This window comes from Cavia porcellus, unplaced genomic scaffold (genome assembly GCF_034190915.1).
Source record: "Cavia porcellus strain 051 isolate PalLab524CR breed Dunkin Hartley unplaced genomic scaffold, mCavPor4.1 scaffold_11, whole genome shotgun sequence".
Lineage (NCBI taxonomy): Eukaryota > Metazoa > Chordata > Mammalia > Rodentia > Caviidae > Cavia > Cavia porcellus.
The window spans coordinates 49,360,414-49,378,410 of NW_026947494.1; the positions used below are offsets into that span (position 1 = coordinate 49,360,414).

General features: G+C 34.9%; 2 protein-coding genes across 8 annotated transcripts in view; one reads left to right on the forward strand and one right to left on the reverse strand.

Moving 5' to 3' along the window:
• Ercc8 (ERCC excision repair 8, CSA ubiquitin ligase complex subunit) overlaps positions 1 to 16,669 on the reverse strand; it is a 54,061-nt gene extending 37,392 nt beyond the window's left edge. For 2 of the 4 annotated variants that reach the window (XM_063258213.1, XM_003462714.5), the window contains exons 1-4: positions 16,515 to 16,669; positions 10,915 to 11,010; positions 2,419 to 2,520; positions 181 to 304 (exon numbers count right to left, since the gene is read on the reverse strand). In XM_063258213.1, coding sequence (XP_063114283.1) covers positions 181 to 304; positions 2,419 to 2,520; positions 10,915 to 11,010; positions 16,515 to 16,591 — 399 coding nt within the window. In that variant the 5' untranslated portion in view covers positions 16,592 to 16,669. Of the gene's footprint in view, positions 1 to 180; positions 305 to 2,418; positions 2,521 to 3,482; positions 3,608 to 10,914; positions 11,011 to 16,514 lie in introns of those variants that run through there. The other 2 variants (XM_063258211.1, XM_013144469.3) reach the window with 2 other exon arrangements.
• Positions 16,670 to 16,758: 89 nt separating this feature from the next.
• The window catches only part of Ndufaf2 (NADH:ubiquinone oxidoreductase complex assembly factor 2), a 200,387-nt gene continuing 199,148 nt past the window's right edge, over positions 16,759 to 17,997 (forward strand). For 3 of the 4 annotated variants that reach the window (XM_063258214.1, XM_063258216.1, XM_063258215.1), the window contains exon 1: positions 16,759 to 16,950. In XM_063258214.1, the coding sequence (XP_063114284.1) occupies positions 16,824 to 16,950 (127 nt within the window). In that variant the 5' untranslated portion in view covers positions 16,759 to 16,823. The remainder of the gene's footprint in view (positions 16,951 to 17,997) is intronic. The other variant, XM_063258217.1, reaches the window with a different exon arrangement.

Consider the following 17,997-nt stretch of genomic DNA (forward strand, 5'->3'; position numbering starts at 1 on the left):
TGTTGCACCATTTAGAGCTGAGAAAACTGAGATAAACAAGGAGGTTTGGACATTAGCAACAGGCTAGCTCTCATCAACTACTATGCCATCTCCCTATTCTGATAAATAATCACATGAAAGTGGTTTAGAATTACATTCTTCATTCTGCAAAGCAAACTAGAAAGGTGTTAATGTACGTACCTGCAAAGTATTGGTATCCCATACTTTCAGCGTTTTATCAAATGAACTTGATGTAAACATGCCTGTGTCGTGAGGATACCATTGAACAGTCTCCACACTGTATTTGTGAACATCAGGATGGCTTCTAAAAAAACAGTAATCAAAACTTAGCAATATTTGATTTCTAGGAGTTTCAAAACTGGTGTTATATTATGAACAAGTAGTAGTCAAAGTGTGATACAATTTGTATACCTAGGTCACGTTCTTGTGTCCTAGCTATTCATAAGACAGAGAAAATGTCCAGGCATCTCCAGATTCAAGCTTCTAGCATCATATGGTGGCAGGGCTACCTCCTAAGGCTTACAAAGTAGGCATCTCGCATTTATGTATTGTGTAGAGCTTGACAGCATCAGCCAGCTACACTTGACTTAGTCTATCATGGATATAGCACAGCTTTATATTTATTGCATTCCTCTTTATTTGCTTTTCTTAAGTATCATTTTTTTAGCACTACCATTATTAAAACTGTTGAAAGTCTCACTCACTTCCATGGTCCCCCACACAATATCACTTGTTTATAAGATGCTGATTGTGTAACAGAAGAATACACTTGGTGGATGTCCATAAGATTTACTGGTTCTGGGTAACTCATCACCCAGAGAAGCATGATCTGCTGATGACTACACTGTAATACCAGCTACATCAACTCAACAATGATTGTGCCGTCCTAAAGGATATAGTATATGTTCTTAACCAGTAATCAATATTAGACATGCTATTATATCATAATTTAAACAAACTGGCCATTTGTATGATACTTAAGAGACTATGAGAAAAATGTGACAACTGCTTGGATATTTAAAATCAGTCATTTTTGTGTATGTGAGATAGTGGTGCTGTGGTTATGCCGATAAATAACCTTTTTGCTTTAGAAATACAAACAAATAATTATAGATGAAATAATATGCTACACAGGATTTATTTCCAAAGAATTCTGAGTAAACAGGCACAGAGAAAAGATTGCTCAAGCCTATAGTTGATGAAGTTGTGTAATGGTTATCTAGTTCTTTTTGTGGGGGAGGGGGGTATATAGTTGTTATACTACTGGCTGCTTTAAAATTAATAGGATACTATAAATCTACATAGACAGAACCATCATGGGTTCTGATGTTTAAGGGTGAAGGTCTGTATCCCAATAGAGGGTAAAGAACCCTGAACACTTGTGGAGCTAACTCAAGGAATGAGAATGTGAAGGGAAGTCTTACATGCCAGCTCTAGCCTTAAGACTATGCTACAGAAATACACTACCTACTAGTATACCTTTTCTTCTTCTGTTGTGTATATATACTTACATATTTTCACAAAATAAAAAAAATGAGAAGTAAAATTATCTAAAAGAAACTTAACCTGAAACTCAAAGGGATTAACAATTTCTTCATATCTGTATTTCCAAAGAGAGCAGCCATAGCCATGAAACTCCATGTAGCTCTCTTTGAGTAGACCCATCTCCTGAAGGGAGGACTCTAGTGCTCTAGGAGCAGCTTGAATTTAGAGGGGTTGTTGATATTTATGTTTATGAAATTTCTTTTCTTGAATGCTTTCCTTAGCACCTATTCACTGTTCTTACAAAGTTCTGCTCAATGGCTGACCACAGTAAAGGGAGGAGACAGAATTAACTACCATTATAAAAAGCTACCATAAGGTCACACACTGGTAAGCCATGAAAAAATAGCAAGAGAAACTGAGACAACAGCTTTTTTTAAAATTTAGTTTTTTAAAAATTAAACATTTTTGAGGAAGCAGAGATACAACTGTGGGGGGGGGCATAAGGGTTTGCATATATATTTATTATATCTAACTCCAAATTGTTTTTATCCATAATAGTATCACTTGAAAAACCTAGTATGTGTTATAATTTGCCGAAAGACTCATAAATGAACCTTATACTAAGTGGAACTAAAAACTAATTAGTTATTGAGGTATGCTCTTGGATATAGAACAAAAAAGATATAGTTAAAAAACTTAAAGCTTCTTTTGAAAATTGATAAAAAAGATTTTTGTAGGGAAGTCAAATGACATTTAAGAAGGCTACACTTGAATTTCAGTTATTACCAAGAAAGCACCAACAGGGACAGATATAAATACATCATTTGAATAACTTGCTTCAGCCACTCAGATTATTGCTATTTTCATGTTTTGCATTATATGCAAAAATACTCACTGTTTACAAATTTATGAATTATATTTTTCAATACACACCTGCCAATGGAACACACAGCTTTACATGTGTAATAAGGTTGTCTACTGGAGTTCTCAAGGTCATAAAGTCCAATCGCACCATCTGAACCACCTGATAACATGCTGATAATAAAAAAGTTCACATAAGTTGATCATTTCATTACTTCATTTATTTATGATGATCTATATTATGAAAAGTTGCCGTTTAAACACTGAATTGAATTATGGAGTTATTTTTCATGAAGGAGGACCACAATAAACATTAATAAGCTAAAATTTCTTAACAATTATTAGAGTTAGATTTCATCCTTGTTTTCAACATGAGATGAAGTGGAGGAGGGAAAAAGGAGTAAAAAAAGAGTTGAAAAAGAAAAATTAAAATAGAGGTTTTGCAATTGGAAAGGGGACAAAGTAATGGAAGGAACAGGGAGAAATGCAAACAGTAGGGGACAAAAAAAATTAAGATATGTATGTGTTCTATACATGTTACCAACTCCCCATGAGAAATGTAATCATTTATGCAAACATGTACTAGTAAAAACTTTTTTAAAAAGTAAGCCTAAAAATTTTATAATAGAAAAACTCAGTGATCTTTTAGGTTTATCTTCATATTTCCAAAAAGAACAGATGGTACAAAGGACAAATGATAGTTCTTATCTAAGAAAGTAAGATGTTATAAAGCTGTTTTAAATGTTAATTATAATTGTGCTAATTGAAAATGCAATCAGAGAGACCAGCCACTACTGATAATAGCCCTGTGACATTGGGTACCTTATGGCCCATGTCTAAACATTTCAAGGTTTGCTGGAAAGGAGGGCCTTTTCACCTAAATCACAAAGCTGATATGATAATAAAAGTGCTAAGTTCCTTCCAAGTATCTTCCTTCTTTCTCTTATGAATGTATTGATTCCATTTGTTCAGCTTCACCTGAGTATCTAACAACATGTAAAGTACTGTGTTAATATGCCTATGGACAAGAGAGGCTCTGTTCCTGTCTAAAGCTTACAGCATATAGGAAAACCAAATAGTATATATAATCACACAAACTGTTAGTTATAATTGAGATCCCTGTGACAATAACTTACATTTATTCTAGTTTTGGGATTCAAGGTGAATTTCCTTGATTGTAATATTTAAATTGGAATTTGAAGGAAGAATTGGAGTTAACAATCCAGGTTCATTGTAGAAACCAAAAGAAGCAACACGTTGCCTAAGAAGTATAGAAGAGTGGGGAGAGATAAGAGGTCAACAGGGGCCAGAAAGCTCAAATTGTTACCTAAGAGCATAGAACAGGGTGCTAAAAAACAAATGAAATGGATTTTGGGGGAAAAAAAGGAAACATTTCCTTGCTCTGAAAGTTGCCTATTATATTGGTAGACCCCATCATTTTGTATTTAAAAGCTTAGCAAAACAATTTCAAACTTAAAAGTAACATATAAGCATATACATGAAACAAAAACCTTTCACATTGGTTAAACTTAGTTTGCACAATAGTATCTTGGGACTTCACATACTTCAATGAGCTTTTTTTTTAAAAAATCTGAATGTGTCACTTAAGACTTTGTTTCATTTATTCATTTATTTATTTATTTTTGTATTGTGTTTTAGTTCATTTTTCATGAAATAGTCTGAAATCATCTTTGAATTTGAAGTTGTTGCCTCTTTCACTAACTCCCTAAAGGTTCTAATATTTCATTTAGAAAATAACAATAGGTGGTGCAGGATATGGTAAGGTTAGTGAAAATTCTACAAAATGAAGAGCACTCTTGATTTTTCTTTTACTTTTCAAATGTTCAAGTAGTTTGGCAAAAAAATCTTTCCTTGTTTCCAGTTTTTATCTCCTTAGAGTAACTTTCTTTGGAAGTTTTTTGTTTGTTTTGTTTTGTTTTGTGATGATATAACTGTTTTCAAGCAAGTTTGCAGTTTTATACTTCTTTTGGATTGGATTTATATATTGTAATAATAATTTTGTTCTACTGTTAAACAAATTATAAATTTAGGAGTACCATCAAAAGATTTTTCATAAAGGTCCAAAAATGGGATCTTTCCACATAATAACTCATTGTCATGACTTTTATAGTAACCACTTTTTTTCTGTACAGTTCATTATTCATTACTCAAGAGCATACCCGAGAATATTAGGTATTACTCAAAAATATACTCATGGATACTAGCCATCATTCAAATGTATAGTCATGAATACTTGACTTGTTTTAAAATTTTTCAATTTTTAAATCTTTAGCAGCCCCTTATATCCATCTTTCATTCACTCTTTCTCCTCCTACATGGCCCCCATCCTTTTTTACAATTTATTTGTTGTAGAAACAAGATCATGTGTGCTGCAATTGCCAGGTAGACTCTAATACCTGAATTCATGGTCTGTCATTTAAAATGTAATGTGATTTACACAGCCAAATGAATAGCTATACCCACACATTTATATATTTATATAAAGTACTGCTATTTGCTAATATTAATGCCTAACATCAATGCTTATGTTGCTGTCCTAGTGATTCTGGTTGTCTGACTGCATTTTTGGTAGAATGCTATTAAAAAACAATAATTCCTGTGTTCTTATATGTTATAAGTAATTTCTTTGTTTTATGCTTGAAAATTGATTTAACTAGATATAAAATCCTTGAGCATCTTAGATTAAAAAAATTTCAAAGTTAAAGTCTGGTGATAAGATGACTTTCCCTTTTATATACAGTGTCAGACCCCATTTAAAAGTAAAAAGGTTTTCTCTTTTTAATACTTGTTTGTCTCTGTTTCTTTGATTTTCTTTTCTGCTAACTCCGATTAGATATACATGGGATTTCCTTGCCCATATTTGATATGTATAGATATCAACCTTATAAATGCATTTCTTTCTAATTTTTAAAATTATTCTCTTTCCATCTTCTATTTCTTTCTTTCTTTTTGTTTCTTTGAGACTGTGTCTCACTGAGCAGCTTAGCTCAAGCTGGCCTTCTGCAATCTTCTTGATTTATTTAACCTCCTGAATGCTGGGATCACAGGCATAGCCACCAAGCTTTCTCCAAATTCTAAAGCATTCCCTCTGTGTTTATTTGTTTGTGTTCTTTATGCTTTAATACTCAGTGCTGAAATACTTTTGCATTTCTAATGTACTCTTGAATTTGTCTGCCTCATTTCTGAGTTTTTCTAAGTCCAACATATAATTCTGTCATACATTATACATTTTAAAATAACTTTTGGTTAGTTTTGAAGTATTAGCTTTTCATCTGTTTGGCAGACCTAACTCTGTAGCGCTGTCTCTCATGGGATTCTTTTCTCTTTGCTCTTTATTTTTGTATGGATTTTGATCTTAATTCTACTCTTTTGCACATTTTTAATAAAATTAATTTTCCTAATTTTTACAATGGGGAGTTTTGGTTTAGAATAATGTTTAAACTTCCTATCTTTAGAACACCTCTTCTTTAAAGCCCTGTTTATTTTTGGTAGGATGTCCAAAATATCAGAGTTCACTTTCAGAGATTTCCTGCTGTTTACCTTTTTTTGGGGGCGGGGATCATCTTCTCCTTTTGTTTCTATTAATTATTCCTGTGCTGCTCAAGCTCAACTTGCATTCTATTCCAAGAAGCTTCTCCTCAGTGTAAGGTTGTGACCTGGCAGGAGCTCTGACTCATTCACTGTTTGGAGAGATTACCTGACCCATGGTTCCCATGTGCACGCCTTGAACTTGTCTGTGACTCTGGTCTTCCCTGCTTTCCCAATTTACTTGCTGTAATCACACTGGATCACTAAGCATTTCAACCAAAATGCTGGTTATTTTGGATTTATCAGATATGTCAGATGCCCCACTGCTTTTTAGTGAACTCAAACTCTGGAATAAATGCAGATGCTATACAGACCTTATAGTTAGCAAAGGTTTGTTTCCACTTATTCATGTTTGGAGTTTGTGGTGATGCTTCATTGAACTGGTTGTATTGTAAGTATTATATACTGTTTCTTTTTTATTTTGCCATTTTAATACACTATGCTGACACTGATATCTTTTGGGGCTCTCATCAATAAACACATTGATCAAAAGATTTTCACTTGATTTTCAATAAAAATAAACATAGAGCAGTGCTAATTTAATACGTCTCTCCCTGAAACAGACGTATGGATTTCTTCATAGAAAACATCTTGCTAAAAACAAGCAAGCAAGCAAACAAACAAAAACTCTAAAAAACAAGCATAGCTCCATTAAAGCAAGCGACTGTGATGCTATAAGTGTACACTCTGGTTAAGCTCCTTATCTTGTTCTGAATCAGTATCCAACAGTTCATAAACTACCAGCATATGCTGATTTACGGACATGCTTAAGAAATATTTAAAACCAATTTATGAAACAATTAGTTAATATAAAAGTAGTTCCTGGAGCTGTGGAGGTAGCTCAGCAGGAGAACATTTATCTAGCATGTATTAAGACTGTAGGTTAGAGCCTTGGCAGGGCAAAAAGGGAAGAGATAAAGAGAGGAGAAGGAAGGGGTGGGAAGGGAAGGAGAGGAGAAAAAAGAGGGAAGGGGAGCGGTGAAGGGAGGGGAGAGAAGAAAAAGTAATGTCTTAGAGACGATTCATTATGGGGAGCAGAAAAAGTCAAATACTGTCATGCTTAGTATTTAAAAAATATTCAACAATAATGACATACACAGAGAAATCCATGTAAGTTTCAACAACTAGAACCTTCATTTTGAGTGATAAAATGTTTGAACACAGGAGACAGTTACCATGATGTGTACCCCCAAAAATTCCAAAAATATTTCTGCTTCACAATTTAACTTAGTAAAATAGTTTTCTTTCTTAAAGTAGGACATTATAAACATCATTTTGAAATTCATGATTAATTTTAAAGTTGAACTGGTTAACTAAATTTAAATGGCATTTATAATGTCAGAACTTTTGCACTTATTAGAATGGATTCCAAAAGTTTGCCTTTGATTCTATTAAGTAGATTGAAAAAAAAATCAAAGCATTATTGAAATGAACCCATTATTGAATGCTATTTGAAGTACTGTGAGGTATTGATGGCACTAATATTACTGAACTGTGAGGTTACTATTTTGCCAGCAGAGTGACCATGGATAAGACTTCATAGGTTTTCTTTTTGTTTTTGTGAACTGTTTTTTATTTTTATTTTTTTTTTTTTTTGGTGGTACTGGGCATGGAGCCCAGAGCCTCTCAAATGCTAAAGCAAGTGTTCTATCCCCAGTGCTTTTAAAATTTTTATTTTAAGATGGTCTTGCTAATTTGCCCAAGTTGGAACCAAACTCAAAATGAGATTGTAGGCATGTGCCACTACACCCTGATGGCTTTATGTTTTTATATAGACAAGAAAAATGGGTATTAAGATTAATTAATTTAGAAGAATTTAGGAGATTTAAATGGAAACAACACAGTGATTATGAAAATATACTTTCTGGAGTTGAATCTATTAAAATACAACTTTTAGATAGTTTTCTTCCAACAATCACTTAACTTGGGGAATATCTTTCTCCTCCCTCCTCTTTCTTACCCTTTCTCCTTCCTCGTCCTCCTCCCTGCCTCCCTCTTTTCTGAGATGAGGTATTGTGAGACTGGGCTCGAGGTAAAGACTCTCTACCCTCAGCCTCCCTATTAGCTATGATTACAGAGAGGCACTGCTCGGATCAGCAACAGGTTTCTATTCTGGTTTTACAAAAATTTTTGATTTGTTAGTAGGTATGTAATACATAATGTTCACATTCCTTGTGGGGAGCTGGTATGCATACGCAGCACATGACAATTCATTTCTGGGTCTTCTTTCCCATGCTTTCCTCTGTCCTCCAAACATTTCTTGATCCTCTTTCTTTTTGGATTAATTTCACTGCATAATATTTTCAGTGATGTCATTTCAGGGCTCATGGTAGATGGCAAATACTAACAGATGTTTTATGTGAGTTGGACATACATTTATTTTCTTAAGGGAAGGAAAGTCAGTATTTAATTATGTACTTAAAATATACTTTCATATTTATTTCTTTAAAATGCAAAATACAAGGCTTAGCAAACAATAAAATAGCTGTAGGTTTTTACCATTTACTCAAAGAGAAAACCACTGTAACAAGTTTTCAGACTTTTCTATGTTCTATAAGAACATATCTAAACCTATTCCTCAAACATACTTCATACAGATATAATCTGTAAATTTCCACATTTCCCACTGACTCACCAATTACAACTGATCACTGGGCCAAAGAGCTGGTCAGAATGAAGTACCAAATACCTTTCCCACTAGAACATAAGGCCAAAAGGAGTCAAGTATCCCTAGATGCTCATGTCTGTGTATATTTTTTTTTTATTTAAAGAGAAAAAAAAAAAAAACAGTAAAAGGGTACAAGTAATACAGAATTTCAAAAAAAAATAAACAGTAAGAAATCACTAGTTAATAGATTATATATTGTCATCTTAGAAATAGTTGTTCAAATTACAAAATTAAAGCATACTAAAGTGGACATTCAAACAGTGAGACTGCAAACAGTTCTGTTCAATGATCCAACAAAAACTTAGTAATATCATTTTCTATCTTACACTCTTAAATATACATGCAGTTATATCCTTTAGAGCACTTTCTTTTCCTCTCTCTTTTACAATAACAATTACACATTTTGGGTTTTACTACTCCCACAGTTCTTAATACTTTTTTTTGAAGAGAATAAAACCAAATGTGACAAAACAAAACAGAGTTAGTTAGAACAGAAGGATGGACATAGTACATGATGTAAAAACAGAATGCCAGGTGATCAACAATGGTTACCATAATGCCTCTTGCTATCTGAAAAAGAGTTGCCTATATCATCAGGTATAATAGAATTGAACAAAACAGTACAGGACAAAACCAATAAAACCTAAACATTGGAGACCTTACAGGACTTCAAAAGAAGATAATAGTCAAACCAGAATGGGCATCATACTGAATCTTATTGCCTTCAAAGTAGTTGCCTATACCCTCAAATTTGATACTATCAAACAAAACAGAATAGAGTAAAATCAGTCAAAACAAGATGGTGAGAGCAATACAGGGGTTCAAATCAGGTTCACAGGAAAACAAAAAAGTTAGTATAATATATTCCACTATTTTTTAATTTATTTTCCCCTTAATTAAAAAAATAATAAAACATAAATTAATTTTTAAAAAAAAGGAAAAAAGGGGGAGATTGAGATACAAGAGAACATAACAAAACAACACAGGTCAGAACAGAACAATTTAAGAAACATAGTGTTTCACCACCAGATAACCTGACATAATAGTATTTACCATAGTGTCTCTTTCCTTGAAATATCTGAGTATAACTTCACATACTATAGCATCAAACATATCAAGACAGTGTGAAACCATTCAAGAGAATGAAAGTATTACAGGATATTTAGAACCAGCTAATAGAAAATGAACAACGGTTTCTATATTACCTCTTTGTCTACAAAAAATTTTGTTTATACTATCACATATATTAAAATCCAATAAGATACTACATGATAAAACCAATGGAGACAGAAGGACAACAGCTTGATGGGACTTCAAAACAAGATGATATTAAATCAGCACTAGCTATTATGATGTCTTGTTTTCTTCAAAATAGCTGTTCATACTATCACATGTTTGTGTATATTTTATAAGTAAGAACCCCACAGCTGTTCTTGAGTAGGTGTTTTTTCTTTTTCAGGAAAAAGAAGTAAGGAAAAAGAAAAAAATAAAAAAACCATACTGCCTGTGTTTTTTTAAATATAACTGCACGCTAAGTGAGAATTTTATTTACTGATTTTCCTTATGACTGCTATTTGAGACTATGGTAGAAGGTAGGATTAAAAAATGAAAGTTATTCTGATTTAATGGATAATAGCATATTACAAAATAAAAATCCTGAAACAAATACTAAGTATAACTTGACAGATAGTCTTAGTTACTTTTATACAATGTGCAACTATACAGCAGAGTGTTCAATGTTCCTTTTTGGTACTAGCATTTGAGCCTAGGCCTGGATTAGGCTAAACACGTCCATGGAGCTATGCCCCGGGGCCCTAAACCTTCTTGTATGGGTAATGTGGTGTCCGGAGCCGGAGCAAGGCAATCTATTCAGATTCACATGATTCAAACTATCCAGCCAGTGTGGAGTCAAAAAGATTGAAAGGAATAAAAGTATATGCAATAGTGATTTTCTTATTAATGTGCTTCAAACTGAATTCTCAAAAATATCCTTTTGCTTATTTGTTTTCTCCCTGGACACCATGTAAGTAGTAGCTGTTTTTTAAAATAGCACTTAAAGACATATCCCAGCCTTACAACTCCTCTGCATCTAAACAAACTCAGTATTTTTTAATTTAGCAGTGAATATATTTGGCAACAGTTTGCAGTTTTGACATTCTGTGTAATTGAAATCATGAGTTGAAAAATGTTATAATTCAGACTTTTTATGAAACTTCTACACGACTAATCTGAGAAAAGATTGTAGTACATTTCACAAGGAAAAAGTGGTAATACAAGTTGGAAAAACTTACTATCTCCCTTCAACAGGTTCAATGTCAAGTGTGTTAACTCCACTGTCATGGATTCTTTCAACATCTCTGTCTTTGTTTAACTCCAGTCCCAAGACCCTTTAAAAATTAAGAGAGAAAATAAAGATAAAATTTGGCAGTAAGAAAATAATTTAGAATAAATAAATTCTTCACCGAGATACCATATAGTGTGAAAATTACAGGTAATACTTAAAATTTCCAGTACACATTTACAAGTATTTATAGATTTGGCAGGGTAGTAAAATTTTTAAAATATTAACAGTTCTGTGCATAATTTCTCACCTGAAATATTATCTTGAATTTCATTTAAAATATTTGTTAAGTTTTTAAAAGGTTTTTAGAGACCAAAACTTCACAAAGTTTAATTCTAATAAATTAAACTGAGGACGCCTAGTGGACAAAGCTTAAATTACAAGATTTTTAAAAATTTCCTTTTTGTAAGTAGGTAGAATTAGAATTGTTTAATACATATTCAAATAAAGTTATGTCATCTCTTTATAGAGCTTGGATTCCAACAAGGTGGGAACAAAGCCCATTGCCTCTTGTCTGTCTTTTCACTTCTGAGCTGAAGTTGAGGCAAAAAAATGGTAACCAGAACATGGTAACCAGAGCCTAAAGCTTCTGAAAAGACAACGAATAAAGGCAGTTCTAGAGGATCTGGAAATACCAAGGAAAGCATAGAGATGAAGGAGCTCAGGACACTGATGCCAGAAAAATGTCTATAAACTTTTGGACTCCTTCCTGAGTAGAGTATTTGTGTATTTAATCCTGAATATCATACAAAAAATTTGAAAAAACAATTCGCCACTATCACTCAGGTCACAGTCTGAGTGGCTCACACCTGGACAGATCTGAAAAGGCCTTGGAAACTAGAATCAAATTGAATATACATATCCATCCTGAACCATTTTGTCAAGGACCTGTTAGAATGAAAATGTTGCCATTCTTCCTGAAACAAGACCTAGAGTTGCATAACGGAGTAATCAAACTGTGCAGAATGTAATCCAAAAGTACTCTACGTATGAAAAAAACAATGAAAATTTATTTGAACTTGCTCAGGAAAGGACAAGTAATAGAAGCCAAAGCTGATTTGACACAGCATTTGATATTACCTGCAAAGACTTCAAGGTAGCATTATAAAATGCATAAGTGACGTGGTCACATTTGAAACAAATGTTAAAATAGAAACTATCAGCAAGGAAACAGAAGACAGAAATAATAGCCAATTGGAAATTTCAAAACTTTTCAACATAAAAGTATTTTAATTTAATGGACTGACTGTAGATTGGAGCTGACAGAGGAACTTCAAGGTAGAGTTAATGGACTTACACAGTCCTGACACCAAAGGGGGAAACACTGGGGGAGGGCAGAGCAGAGCTTCAGAGACAAGAGGGATAATTAGCAAAAAACTAACATTTATGACCCTGGTGTCCCAGAAGGAGAGGGGAAAAATATGGTAGCAACAAATAACTGGAAAAATATTAGGTAAAAACTCCTCAAGCTGTGAAAGATATAAAATCACAAACTGAAAAAGTGGAACTACTCCTGACTTGGATAAACTCAAATAAATCCAAACTGCTGAAAACTAAAACAATATTTAAAGATGTTAGAGGAAAAGATCAAATTATCTACAGAGAAAACAGTATTTGAATAACTGCAGATTCCTTTTTGTAAAAATAGAGCCATCAGATCAACTCTAAAAGAAATGATAAGCAGCGCTCTTTAGACAGAAGGGAAATGATGTAAGAAGGAAACTTGGGACACCAAGAATGAAGAGAAAACAGCAGAAATAGTGACTATCTGGGTAAATGTGGTAGACTTTTTCCTCTTAAAATATATTTGATGATTGAAACCAAAAATAACAACATTGCCAATAATGTAAGTAAAATAATGTATATATATATGTGACAACAAAATGTAGGTGGTAAAGAGTGACAGAGTTTCTACGTATCAAATTAGGCAGTAAAATAATGATTCTAAGCAGAATATGAAAAGTTAAGTTTCTATTTTGTGATTCTTAGAGCCCATACTAAATCTATGTAAAAATACACATACATAAAGAGATATAGTGAAAATCACAAAGTCAATTAAAATGAAGTATTAAATAATGTTCAAATAACCCAGAAGAAAGCAGAAAAGGGGGGAAAACACATGGAACAAATTACTGACAGTCATTCCTAATTTTGGTAGTATAAAATACTTTTGGAAAATTTAGTTCTTAAATGAAACAGACATTTAGTGTTTGAGTATTCCAGGTATAAACCAATGAGAAATAAAAACATATATCTATACAAAAATGGTATATTAAATTTTTGTAACAGCTTTAAATGTAATAGCCAAAAATTTATATCCACATAATGGAATGCTCCTCACCAATGAAAAACAATTGATAGACAGAAGCTAGTACAACTTCAAAATAATTATGCTTGGCAAAGAGGTCAGACAAAAGTGATTACATTTACATACTATTGTGAATATGTAAAGTAACCTAAATTAGAATCTGTGGGGATATAATTTGGACATAAATTTTTTTTCCAAATACTCCAGGTGATATCAATATTCTGACAAAGTTTTATATTGTTGTAACTCTTTTATATTGTTATAACTCATCTTTTATAATAATCACCTCAGCTATGTCATTAAAAAGGAATTTTGTTTAAAGCCATTTGTTTTTATTAAGTATTTCATAAGTACTCTCATTTTTGTAAAGACAGAAATTCTTTGTATTCATATTTTATTAACTCACATGAAAATGAAATAAGAATAAGTGCAACTGGCATTAGTGGGCTTCTGGATAAATTCTGACTTTCTATAAACTACAAAACAATTCGTGGAAGAAATTTTCATCAGATCACTACAGCATTTGTTTATCAAAAAAATCAAGTCATATAGAAGTTTTATGGAGAAGTACTAAGAAGTACTTGGTTATGAACTCATTTAGTGATTTGGTTAGGATAGCTGTCATTGTTTCAAATTTTATTTCTTTTAATAAAGGAAGATATTTCTTTTAATAAAGGAAGAGATTTAGGTCACAGTATTTTACAAAGACTTATACTCAGTATAAAGATCTTTTAGAGTTAGAAGACTGGATTTTTAAGATGTTCAATGGCTCACTAATTTCAATTCCTACTGAAATTACAAGATTTGCTTTTTAAAAAAAATTAAAGTTCTTTTCACTAAAATTAAAGCAATTCACAAGTTCACTCATTTTTCACCACCTACTTTGCTGATCATAATGTATGAATTGCAGAACTACTTGTTGTGAACAAACCACATTACTGGAGGAGAGAGGCAAATTTTGATACATACAAAATTGACTCCTTGCAGTTAATGAAATAAAATTCTCTGGATGTATGCATATGTGGTAACTAATAGATGACTAAATTAAACAAAAATTCCTCTCATCTCTGCAATAACTGGGATTAGGAAGGGGAGATCAGTAGCAGGTGTAATGCCAATCATGTTTAAAAACTATACTGATTTAAAAAAATTTAACGTCAAGTTAGGTAAGATTACACTTAATATTTTGGAATCCTATTTCACTATCCTAAGAAAAAGTACACTATAAATATAACATTTTAGACACAAAATGTTACATAATTGCTTGTTGAAAACCATTAAACGATTATTATCTATTAAGACAATATATTGTTTTTTTCAGTTGTGGTAAAGAGCTGAGAAAATGGCTTCCAATGGTCACCAACTCCTGGTATTCATGATCTGAATTAGTTCTCTCTCCGTAAATGTGACTCATTTCTGATGAGTCGAATATGACAAAAGTAATGAGATGTCATTTCTGAGATTAGAGGACAACGCTTGTGGCTTCAATCTTGTACTCTTGTACTTTGATGAAAGCCAGCTGTTTTCCATTGCTCTGCCCTATGGAAAAGTCTATGGGGCAAGAAATTGAAAGAGGCATCCAGACAACACCTAGAGTATAAGTAAATCTGTCTATAGACACTTCAGTGACCTCAGAAGTGGATCTACCCCCAGTCAAGTCTTGAGATGACTACAATCCCATTCAATATCTTGATGGGAGCTTCATAAGGACTGAGCCAGAAAGAGGATCCAGTTAGGAGACACACAGATTATTGCCATGTCAGTCTGTGAAGCTATAAATCACTGAACTGTTTTACACTACTGAGTTTCTGCTACTTTGTTACAGAGAAAGTGAAAAGAACTACATTGCTGATACTTACTTTGGGATATCAGTTTGTCAATATGCAAAATGTACTGTTGCTTTTCTATCAATTTAAATTTCTTAAATAAGTCATTAATATTAGAACTGCCAACTGCCTTTACTGTTATTTTTCATCTTACTAAAATCTTTATTTTCATCATTCCTCTGATACTGCTCTTACCAAAGTCATTAGGGATTACTGTGCCATTTACTTCTAATTCCTACTTAATTCTTCAGATTACTGTGCCATTTACTTCTAATTCCTACTTAATTCTTCAGATTTGCTAAAAATGTGTCATTTACATAACACTTAGATCTCTTGTTCTCTGAAGTGCTAACAATAATAATCTTAAGAGAATATATAAAATACATTAATAATAATATATTGCATGAAAATAAATCAGAGTAAAAGAAGAACAGAAAAGAAATTAGAGTAAAGAGACAGGCAACTACTGAGAACAAAGAAGAGGGTCACAGGGCACACACCAAGACACATTTGATAGCTCCCTTCGCAATCACTGGCTTCTCTCAGCACCCAGGACATCTCATCTTCCTGGTTTTCCTGCTACCTCTCGGCTTACTCATGTCTGTCATCTGGAGATTCTTTTTCTGCCTAGCACTCCTCTCCCACCGCTGGAGGTCCAATCCAGGGCTTTGCCCATGGAAGGCAAACACACTACCTCTTACCTTGCTCCTTCTGCTTAATTTTAAGTGTTCAAGTTTCTCATTGAACTACTTCTCTTACTCTTAGTAATACTGTGTGGATGATCTTATCTCCTCTTCATAAGTTCGTGTCTCTTACAGTGAAAAAAATTTCCCGAGCGTAGAATTCACATATGCAACAAAGGTCTTTTCTCTACTTTCTAAATGACTATCTTCACAGGTACCTCAGAATCAGTTCAATCAAAATGAACAATAAGAATTCCTTGCTCTTTGGAAATTCTCATTTCAAAATACGTTCCCGCAATTGAACTTCCTACAGAAAGCACTTATGTAGGAATTACAATTGTTTCCTCTTTTTTTGCATTATTCACATATCTAGTCAATTTCCGCGGCAGTTGTTTCTATTTCTTAGACATTTTTCAAAACTCTACATTCCCTTTATCCCATCTGCCTCTTCTGAACTTCAGGCTTCATCAACTTTCTCCTGGACAATTCCAAATTATCTACTTTGGTACCCACACCTGTTATCAGATTCAGTCCATTCTCTAAGAAAAAGACAAAATCCAGAAGTTGTAACCCGATTCTCATCATTCTTTTAACCCAAGTACACGTAGCTTTTACTCATTCAGCTTCGATTTTAACTTAATCCTTCCCAATGGCCCCACGCCCCAACTCTGTCCTCTAGCAAGTGGTCTAGATTTTAATAAACTTGCAAGTGGAAAAGGCAAAATTTCTGTACCTTCGCGTGGCCTCCGCTCTCCGGAGGCGAAGAGGGTCCTCCAAACCCGCTTGTCGCGCGGACAAAAAGCCCAGCATCTTGCGTCCTTAGACCAGCTTGAGCACTGGACGGTGCCATGACAGTTTCGGTGGCGAGTTGTAACAACAGAGTCTTCTATTGGCCAAGCCTAATTCCAAGTGACCAATAGGAAGGGCCCTGATTTAGAAGGCTGGAGGACATAGGCGGGTTTTGGCCCCATGGGCGGAATCTAAATTCTCCTTAGACTGCTTGGGCTCCCAGGCTACTCGCGCTGGGAACGGAGAGGTCCGCATGGGTTTACCTCAGGGTTTATTTCGCACCCTGTGGAGGATGCTGTCAAAGGAGGTGAAAGAACATGTGGGAACGGACCACTTCGGAAACAAATACTACTATGTCCCGCAGTACACAAACTGGAGAGGTGAGATGACAGCGAGGGCAACAGTGGCTGAATGAGTGGAGGAGGAAAGTGAGCGCCTCTCGCCGCCGACTCGCAGCGCCACCGCTACGGTGTCCCGCGGAAGGCGAACCCGAGCTCGCGCGCTCTCCCTGTCCGCTCGCTCCGGAGCCCGAGTTCAGGCCGCCTTCCCGGGTCCCTTCTGGGGGCGCGCGTCCTCTCCCTACTCGGAGCGCGCGGGCGGCGGCGCAGGACGAGTGCACGCTGCCTTCCCCAGTCGCAGGCCGGTTACTGGTCTTTAGTCGACCGAGCCGGGGGCGACTTGGCGAGCTCTTCCCAGAAGCGCTCGGGAGGGGCGTGCTGGCGGCTTTTCCTGTGCCTGTGCTCTGCTTGAGATCAGGTCCAAGTAGTGTCGTGGGAGGGGCGTTTCTTTAGCGCCTCCGCGTCAGTCTCTCCTCGTTTACCTTCCTTCACTGGCCTAGTGGCTGGGGCGCTCTGACTTCGCGCGTCAGGAAGAGGCCCCTGCACACTGAATACTTCTGGTCTTCAGGGCTCCGCGTTTCCTTTCCCAGGAAACTGCATCCCACAGACTAGAAACATTGGAGGACATGGCTCTGGTCCTGGTGTTCCCCTGCAGGGTTCCTGCCAATTAGTGGAACAGGTTGTTGGGGAGTTAAGAGGTGGTTCTGGCCTTTGCAATCACCCGGGTAGTTGCCTGCATAACCTCTTCTGTGGCTCCATCACAGCGATGCAAGTCCCAGGCTTTGTTTGAATATAGAAAGTAGTTGGGTAAGAATTTCAATTCTTACACTAAAGAAGCTGAGAGCTAACGGACAAATTGTCCTCCTCATGTCTCAGCATCTTGCTTGAAAGTTAGAGATACTGTCATACCGGTAATCTCGAGAAGCTTTGAGATCGTTCCAAAACCATGTTCCATCCATTTCCTGCATACAGAATCCATCGTCTGTGATTCTTTGAATGTGTTTGGTCTTTTTTGTCACATATATTAATATCTTCCACTTGTTTCTCTAATGAACTTTCAAGGTATTAGAGCAGGGAATATACTGCTTT